Source organism: Strix uralensis, chromosome 1 (assembly GCF_047716275.1).
Source record: "Strix uralensis isolate ZFMK-TIS-50842 chromosome 1, bStrUra1, whole genome shotgun sequence".
NCBI classification, from domain to species: domain Eukaryota; kingdom Metazoa; phylum Chordata; class Aves; order Strigiformes; family Strigidae; genus Strix; species Strix uralensis.
In genome coordinates this window covers 139,514,334-139,523,974 of record NC_133972.1, presented here as the reverse complement: position 1 = coordinate 139,523,974, position 9,641 = coordinate 139,514,334, and the positions used below count along the sequence as shown (strand labels likewise).

Here is a 9,641-nt window from a genome sequence, read left to right as displayed (position 1 = left end):
TGTTATCCCCAGCCCAGCTGCCTACACTTTTTTTATACTGGATAATTCTTTGCTACTCCGAGTTCTACTAATTTCCCTTCTTCCTGTGCATATGCAATGATGCATCAGGGCTGGTGCCTCCTTGGGTGATTTTAAGAGGACAGGTAGGTGTTCACAGGATCAGGGCTCAGAGCCACCATCAGTAGCCTTGAGCAGCCTTCCCAATAAAAAGCCGCTGTCCTGGCATGGGCAGCTCTGCCGGCAGCACAGCTTCCCGAACCGTCATCCCTTCTCTAGCTACGCAAGTATTCTTTTTGTACGGTGAGCTGAAATGAAAGCCAACCTAATAAAAACAGACTGACACAAACGGAGCCCACGGTTCCCATTTCCCCACGCATCCTGGAGAAGGATCCCACAGGTGCAATGGATGGGACGACCCAGGCGCGGGTGAGCGGGGCGGCAGCCCTCGCAGTCAGCCGAGGGCCATGCTCCTTCAGCGGGGCTCCATCCGCTGCAGAGATGGAAACGCTCCCGGGAGCCCGGGCCTCTCCTGATGGAGCACTTCGGTCCCTGGGGATGTGCGGAAGGAGCACGGTTGTGCATCACTAACGGGGCTCGGCCTTGCCTCGGTCTTCCTTCCGCTCCCCTCACCCTCCTGACGTGCGGAAACAAACTCTACAACTCAGAGAGAGTTATAAAGCAGGTATGTTTATTCCGGCCGGGGTGCAAGGGGATTTCTCCACAAAGCTTGCACACAGTCTCTGGCAAGTAGCCAAATATTTATTACACCAAAACACACATATTCATTAGGAAAGGCCGGGTTATTACAATTAGTTCAGGGGATAGGCGTGATTATTATAGTTACTTCCTTGATGGTCAAGGGGAGAAGTACGTGGTCCTCCTCACAGTGTCCGCTCTTTCCAGGGCATGCGCTGTGAAGCAAAGTCCAGGTGTCTTCTTCCTAAATCGGCGAGATCATCCTCCCTAGATAGCATCTCTGAGTCCTTTTGTTCAAGTTTAAGTTTGCCTAAGCGCCCTTTGAGGGCTTTGAGTGAGTGCCCATTGAGGGCTTTGAGTCTGCTATCAGTGAGTTGTCTTTTTAATTCATACCCCAGGGTTACCTGCTACTTTTTATCATAGCCAATCCCCAAACTATCTGGGTAAGCTACACTGAATCCACAGAACAGTCTGGGCAAGCAGGATTCTTAGGCAACGTTCAGAAATCGTCATATGCTTTTATAAGTAAATAATTTACAGGGCAAGTGGACATTTCTCTGTATCACTCCAGGCTGCCAGGTTGTCGGTGGGAATGTAGCTGAGGAGGGCGGCGGCAGGAGCGGCGATTCCCCGCTCTCGGCCTCCATCCCCGCCTCGGTGCTGAAAGCGCCGGGCGAGAGGCGGCGTCCCGCAGGCTTTCCGTACAGCTTTTAAGGAAAAATAAATGGAATTGGGGAAATCCCGCGTTACAGAAGATGCTTGGCAGCCCCACCGCCGCAGGGCACGTTTTCAGCCTCCCGCGGGGAAGGCCGGGTTTAACGGAGGAGGGGCTCCCGCCCGGCCTGAGATACAGCCGGTCCCGGTCCCGCCAGGCGGAGGGCGGCTCCCCGGCGCTCTTACCTCAGGCACTCGCCGGCCACCTCGGCGCCTCCACCCGCCCCCCCCTCCGTCAGGCACCGCTGCGGACGCCCAAACCCGGGGTCCTGCCGGCGCCCAGGGCCCTGCCTGCGCAGGCAGATGGGTTAAGTCGGCCCTGCGCATGCGCCCGCCCTCTCTCTTCCGGCGCTGATCATGGCGGAGAAGGAGTAAGTGGTTGTCCCACCCCGGGATAATCCGCCGCCATCGGTGGATGCGGTGCTGTCTCCTCTCTGTCCTCACTACCGCCGTGCTCCCTTCTGCCCCTCCCCGGTCACCAGGTCTCCACCGGTGACGCGGGAGAGGGGACGAGCGGCCTAGGGCTGGGAGCGGCGGGAGGGTAGGGCCCAGCGCGGCAGGGATGCAGCTACCGCCGGTCCTGTCGCTTCCGCAGGCGGCGGTTGCTGTTCCGCCGGCCCTCAGTGAGGTGGGGGAGGGAGAGCTGGCCCCCAAGCGCCTCTTTTATGGGTGAGGGACCTGGGGCGGCAGAGTTCCTCCAGGTCTGGCGGGCGGGCCGTCAGTACCGCGCGGGAGTGCGCGGAGAGGTGCGCGGCTTGAGGGAGTCCTAACCGGGTACCTAACAGGGTAGGAGCTCGCCTGGATAATTATGGGTCTATAAACACTGGTCTTGCAAGCTTTGTCACATCTAAGAGTTTAAAATCTGAGTGAGTTTAAAGTCTTGTGAAATAAACTTTAGAATACTGCCAAACTAGTATTTCTCTTAAAGTACTTGTTGAAAGGTGTATTAATCTGAAAGTGATGTGCTCGAAACAGACTTTGTTTTACTATAAATTGGACTGTAGCAAAGTAGGGCAAAAACGTCTTGTTATTCAAGTGGTCTCGGTCTTTGTGGTTGTGTGCAGCTCGTCAGCTGCTCTGTTGGATTTCCTTGTCAAGTATGATATTTGTTCATGCTTCATTGGGGCTTGGTAACAGTGGGAATGTGAAGGATGCCTTAATGAACTGGTTTTAGGCAGTGAGGCCTGCATATGCGTTGTGTTAAGAGTTTGCATTGATGTTTGTCATGTGTCACTTTTAAAGCCCAATTTTTTCATGCCAGCTAAAAGAGGGATTTTTTTTTTCCTCTTTTCATTTAGAGCAAAGAAGGTGCCATCTGTACCGGAAAGCCTGCTGAAAAAGCGGCAGGCTTATGCAGCTATAAAAGCCAAACGTCAGAAGAAGATGTTGGCTATAAAAAAGGTGACTATTTTATGATTCCTAAGTTGAATTGGTTATCTGTTGCAGTATCAGCTACTATTGCTGATGTAGCACAGTACAGAAGTTTGCAGGATTTAGGTCTAGCACGTTGATACTTTTTTAATGTCTTTGACTGAAATATGCTTTTTTTGGTCAGTAACCAGTTCTGGGTAGAGTAAGGGCAAAGTGTATAGTTGTCTATAAGATTAAAGTTACTACAAGGTAAGAGGTTATATCCTTTGTGAGCGTAAGCTTGATGCATGGTAACGTTGTTCAAGATAAAGCAGCACCGCGGTGTAACAGTCTTCCAGATTCTCTAGAATATCAGAATGATTCTGAACTCCGTGACATGGGCAGATGGTCCTTTTATCTGTTTTATTTGTGAGAAGTTCTAGATATGCTATGTTATTTGTAGGTGATTTTCATGTGTTGAAAGGCATTATGTAATCTTAAGTAATTTTCAACTGATTTCAGTTCCGTAAGGCACAAAGAAAACTCATCTATGCAAGAGCCCAAGCTTACCACAAGGAGTACAGGCACATGTATAGGCAGGAGATTCGTATGGCCAGGATGGCTCGAAAAGCTGGCAATTACTACGTTCCAGCGGAACCGAAACTGGCATTTGTGATCAGGATAAGAGGGTAAGATAGAATACAGATGTAAACAATTTTATGTTCAAATGTTATTTGTCTGTTTTGAGGGCTTAAATATGCAGATCAAGCCTTCCACTGATGGATTGGAAAGCTGTTGGCACTGTGTTGTACATTTAATCAAGTTCAAAATCGTTATGCTGGCTATGTCTACTGTATTTAGGAAGCCCTGATCTCTAAGAAGAAGGCAAGGCAAAAAATAATACGTGCAGACAGTTGTTCTGTTTCACCGTAATCTTGATAAAATTACATGCCGGTATTCCCTAACATTCTGTTAAGGTTTGTTTGAAGGGTTTGTTTAACTCTCCTTTGGTAAAGTATAGAAAACTACGAAAAGGTGTGATTGGAAATTACGTTCAGGAGAGCACAAAGTTAGTTCTAAACTGTTTTCAGTAATAAGCGTTAGCTTAATTCTTTTCATGGAAATAGATCTGTCTTAACTTACTACCTCTATATGTATTTCAGTATTAAATAATTTACTAAGCTTGCTTTATGTAATTGGTAAAATAGTGATGTGTTTCATATTGGAACAATACTATTGTGTTGGGTTTTTTTAACTTGATACTTAGAGTTTTCTGGGATGTAGTTAATTGAGGCTTTTTTCCTGTGTTCTCTAGTACCAATGGTGTCAGTCCTAAGGTCCGCAAGGTGTTGCAGCTGCTTCGCTTGCGTCAGATTTTTAATGGCACATTTGTAAAACTCAACAAAGCTTCCATCAACATGTTGCGGATTGTTGAACCCTATATTGCATGGGGGTGAGTAATATGGCCGATTTTATCAAATCGGGGTGCAAATGTAGAGCGCCCTTTGCGTTTTGCTACACTAGACTTGCATGTTTCCCCTATGTTAAAAATGTTTTTTTCTTCTGTGTGCTTTCCCTGCTTTGAATTGAAAACATGATTAAGGTAGTGCTTTAAAAGGTAATGCTAGAGATGATTACACTCTCATTTTAGTGTTCTTGGGAACTTGTGTAAGTTTTGCTTCTCTGTTGCTCTTGTATTTACATTTGGGACATGCTGAAATGATCTTACACTGTTACGGAAGTTTCTTCTGGGGGTGTTAACTAGGAATGTGGTTTGCAAAGACTTAAAATTCTCTTTCTTTACATGACTGTTTCAGTTATCCCAATCTGAAGTCTGTGCATGAATTGATCTACAAGCGTGGTTATGGCAAGATCAACAAGCAGCGCATTGCTCTTACTGATAATTCCCTGATTCAGAAGCGCCTTGGTAAATACTGCTTCATTTAACAAAAGAAGAAACCAGCTTGTTGCATTTGGATGACTAGTGCGAAGCTGGATAACTGTCCTTATTTGTCTCTGGTGAATAGAATAGTAGTGATTGGTTAATAATCTCACTTCTGTCTGAATAGCTTAATACAGAGCAAGCTGGAAGTAACTTTGTTATAAAGTATTGAAAACCAGTGTAAAGAATCAAATTGTAGCATTTTAAATTCCTAGCTTTAAAGGTAGCTCCTTGACCTTTAATAGGTCAGTAGATCTTTCAGTAATGAAAAGGTGCTGCAGATCTACTGAACAGGAAGGAAGGTTATCATGCATAGATCTGAAGTTTCAAAATTAATATTAGACGTTGTTTGTGTCTTAGACCTTCATGATCTGGTAAACAGACTTTCTAAACTACCTGTCAGAAGAACTAGCTAGTAAAAGTGATATTTAGGAAAACCAAAGTGTAGAGGTCAGTTGTCAGGAAATAGACTGCTCTGGTCAGGCTTCTTCTTTTCCAGTTGTGCCACGAATGCAAGCAAACACTGACGTCTCACTTTTGGTGCTTGATTGTGTATCATTTCAAATTAGACTGTTTCATGTTTGTTCCTTTTGCAGTGTGAGAGATAATGAGATTCTGAAGGTACAAGTATTATGCTATAATCACTTTCCTTTTTAGTATTGTATTTTATGAGCAGTTAACTCATAACATGTCACTGAAGACTCTGAAAAGGCATTAAGGAAACATGCTATTGCATTATTCAACAGCATAAGTATTTCAGTGAATTTCCCTGAGCTGCACATAACTACTGTTTAAGTGTATGTAATCTAGCTTTTCTTCAAAGAACACCATCTATTTTCCTAAGATTTACTAAGTGAGATTTGTTTTTCTGTTGTTCCTCACTGCTGGCTACAAATATTCAACAGTTGAAGCTGCTGCCTCTTGCCAAATGTAACAAATAATGTTGAGTTGGCTGCAGCTAATCCGTTTTAATTGGAAAAGTCAGTCATTGGGTGTTGTGACAGAGTGGGTGCTTTCTGACTTCTTGAAGTTTATCAAAATAAGTAGGTACGACAATAATAACTTGATAATTCTCAGCTTGTTGCTGACCAGTGGCTCTGTAGCCTTTCTGAAAACAATGTTTCTGAATTTTAGGAAAGCTTGGCATCATCTGCATGGAAGATGTGATCCATGAAATTTACACTGTTGGCAAGAACTTCAAAGTTGTGAACAACTTCCTTTGGCCCTTCAAGTTATCATCTCCTCGGGGTGGAATGAAGAAGAAAACGATCCACTTTGTAGAAGGTGGAGATGCTGGTAACAGAGAAGATCAGATCAACAGACTCATAAGGAGAATGAACTAAGGGTGAGATATTACCAAGGTTTAATACTATCCACTGTTCCATCTCTGCTGTGTAGGCTGCTGCCATTTTTGGTTGAATGTTAGGTTTAATACATATTCACTCATGTTTGGGTGGTACCTACAGTATAAAGCTACTTGGACAATACAGTATTCTGATTTTATTTTTAAAGTCTTAATAAAGCTTAAACATTTGTGAAGAAATTAAATCTTCATTAATGGCTGATATGTTTAGGAAGTATAAACATTACCAGTAACTTATTTTTCATTTACCAATAACTTGTCTTAAAACCTTGTTTAGCTTTTATGATGGGAAGCTAAAATTTTCTTGGCTAAAATTTTCAGCTCTTGTTAATGAATTCTTAATATGATCCAAGTCTTGTGATTGCAAGTACAGTGTGTTTTCAGTTTGTCTGATTTCTGCTATAAAAGCCTGTTTAGGTCTGGGGGAAATATCATTTAGACCATTTTAATGGTCTGAATTTTCAGCTTGTTCAAGCTTCAAACGGATTCAATTCAAGCTTTCATGTTAACATGGCCAAGATGCTCATTTTGAAAGACTTAATTTGCTCATTTGAATACTCTATCCTTCAGAAATGGGAAGGTTTATTAACACTGAAAGCAGTTTGACAGTGACAACTGAGTCCTGGAGTTAGTATCTAGTTCAAACAATCAGTCTTATCTATTGTTGTCACTCTGCTCTTCCTGCTTTTATGAGAAATCTGCCATTCAAAGCTAAAGCTGCTTTTTCAGAGTTCTTGTACTTCCCATTGCTTTTTCCACCTTTTTTTATACACTAAACTAGCTCTGGTGTTGCCCATATTTTATTTTCAGTCAAGGATAAATGCCTTTTTGTTGTGACAGATATGCTGGAATTTAAGAAAACTGCATTGTGTTAGTATGCTTGGAAATAATAACCGGCAAAGACCCAATTAATCCCCAAACCAATTTCTCCAAAGGCAGGAACGTTTGTTGGTTTGTTTTTGGTTTTTGGGCGTGTTTTTGTTTGTTTGGTTTGGTGGTTCTTAGAAATAAGATGTGCAGTTTTCTTAAGAATTCTAACTTCCAGACGGTTGGTTAATAGTGCATAATGTTGTAACTTTGCAGTTTAAAACAGGTGCAGTTGCTGTTTGTATGAGTTCTCAGAAAATAAATTTTCTGAAGGGAGGGGAGTGTCTCTCTTTTTTTTTTTTTTTTAAGCCTTTTAAAAATGTTTTTATAGCCAACAAGGTATAGCAAGTTGAGCTCATTGAGATCTGCTGTCTGTCCGGGGAGCTAAAGGAGACCTATGAAATACATTTCTATTTGACTGACAGCTTTTTGTCTTGAAGCTGTTTTGTAGGCTGTTTTTCCTCAGTTTCCAGTCCCCCAGGCTTCTCAAATGTTGCTTTGTTGTCTCCATCTGTGAAGCAGCAGAGTTTTAAAGCACTGGTTACATGGCACATGGAAACTTGCACTTCAGGAAAGCAGTTGGTTACTGGGGGACTGGTCCTTGTAAAGCTTTTTAGCTCAACTGTGGGAGAAGTGGGTAACTTTGAGAAGCAGAACTGCTGTAATGTTTGGAGCCTGGGGTGATGCTGTGTTACTCATACTAGCATTCTTGTAGAAATTTTGCTGTTGGTGGCACAAACTGTTCCAAGTTCAGAACGGGCAGATGTTTCCCTTGAGTTAGTGGCATGAGGCTTCGTAACCAAGACTGAGCAAAACTATTTTCACTTTATGCTCCTATCTGGTTTCTAAGCATAAGATGGAAACTGCTGTGTTTAATTGAAACCCTGCAGCTTTTCTGTCAGCGTAGATCCTTTCTCCTCCACCTTTACTGACACATCAGAAGTATACTGGTGTTTTGAGGAGTTTTCAGGAGCCTTCCTACAGGAGGGAAACTTCTAGTTCACTGTTACCTGTGAGGAGTAGTATATTGGCAGAGAAACTAGGGATATTCAGCTGGTTGCTTGTGTTTTTCATTGGATTTCTAGCTCAGCATCCTATGTAAGTAGCAGATGTCAGGGCTTTACTCCAGCTTTCAGTTCAGGAAGTGACCTTGCAGTTTCTTATTTTATGCTTATAAGTAGTTAGTTGTTCTGCTTGGATTGCAAACAAATGTACCTCTGGTGGAAAGCTAAGATAACTGATTGGTCTCTCCTATTCCTGCTATTTTCCTGCTGTTCTGAATAGAGTGCATATTTGAAATACAAATAACGTACATGTAGAAAACAGAAGAATGTTGCAGCTTCTACTGAGGTAATGGGCAACTAGAGCAGTAGGTTCAGATGAGGTATTGGCAGTACTCGTAAGTACTGTCATTCTAAAGGGCCATTTTTTCTGAAGATGAGTACTTATTCCTCTTCCCTTATATGTAGTGGTTTTCTGCTCTTTGTCTTCTTACTGTTTAAGTGCTAGTCTCAAATAATAAAAAAAAAAGACTTCTAGTACTGATTCCTTCATACAGATTGGAAAAAAAGAGCATAGTACTTTGATACCGAATTTTGACAATTCAGTTTTGGCAAGATACTGAATTTCCTTAGCTTGCAAACAAACTTTACAAGAACTGATCCCAAGTCTTCTTTTTGCTTTTGTTTTTGTATGTAAACAGTCCCTGAAATGTGCTGAAAATAGTTACTGCAGCAAAAGTCAGAGTTTGTGCAATGCCTCAGTATGTCTTTAAATACCAAGTTCCCCCCCAGCTATGCTTTTAGAAAAATAGGTACCACTAGTTCAAGGTAGAAATGTTTATCCTGTTAGTTCTGGCACTTGAAATCTGTGTTTTGAGTGAAGAGATGTTAATGTAGAGGTTAGTTACTGTGTACAAGACTATTGAAGTCTTAAATCCAGTGGAATAAAATTAGTATTTTCAGCCCAAATTATAAACTGTAGAAATCTTATTAATTCTTTGGGTGGCCAAAGTAGTTTCAGACCTACACATGTCTAATGATAGTTTTTTTTTTTCTCCCTTTCAGATTCAGATGCCCAGCTGCAATCTTTCAAAATCTGGTCTGTTAATAAAACCATCGTGCACAAAACAGCGTGTTGTCTTGATTGGTCTCTTTTTGTGATCCTTTTCTCTAGTGGTGGTGGTTGCCAAGTTGACTTCGGAGTAACCTGTTTCAGAGCACCGTATATAGTTTGGATTAGCAGTATATAGATAATACTGTTTCACCTTCATTTGAAGGAGGAAAATTTGAAAGGATTCATACAGGCAACAGATGAGTTTTTGAGTGGTAACAATTGTCATTTACTGTACTTTTAATCACAACAAAAATAAACTGAGCTGTATGGTGTTGAGTGGACAGGATTCCTACTTAGTTGTAGTGCACCAGAAATCTGCGTGGGGAAGGTGTTTCTACATGAAGAAGATGCAAGGGTAGATAGGGTCTTAATGTGTTAAGATCCTGATTTTAAGATCTTCATAATTACATTCAGCTCTGAACATCTTCAGGTATTTTTTACTAAAGGAAACATTAAATACTTTACAAAATGGCACATTATTTTCCACATTCTAGATAATTACTTGGCTTTACATAATTTGTGGTGGTTTATTTCAGGTACTATAGAAGTGGGGACTGCAGGATTCATGAGGGTATGGACAGTTATGAACAGTTG

General features: G+C 42.1%; 1 protein-coding gene and 1 long non-coding RNA gene across 2 annotated transcripts; one reads left to right on the top strand and one right to left on the bottom strand.

The window, feature by feature from the left end:
• Positions 1–666: 666 nt before the first annotated feature.
• Positions 667–1,675, bottom strand: LOC141949376 (uncharacterized). Its single transcript, XR_012630743.1, has 2 exons — positions 1,597–1,675; positions 667–1,403 (listed from the first exon to the last, which is right to left on the bottom strand). It is a non-coding gene; the product is annotated as an uncharacterized LOC141949376 (long non-coding RNA).
• RPL7 (ribosomal protein L7) lies at positions 1,639–9,063 on the top strand. Its single transcript, XM_074882879.1, has 7 exons — positions 1,639–1,781; positions 2,709–2,811; positions 3,283–3,449; positions 4,076–4,213; positions 4,578–4,687; positions 5,837–6,047; positions 8,999–9,063. The coding sequence occupies exons 1-6, from the start codon at positions 1,768–1,770 to the stop codon at positions 6,043–6,045; spliced, it is 741 nt and encodes a 246-aa protein (XP_074738980.1). The 5' UTR covers positions 1,639–1,767; the 3' UTR covers positions 6,046–6,047; positions 8,999–9,063.
• The last annotated feature ends 578 nt before the right edge of the window (positions 9,064–9,641 follow it).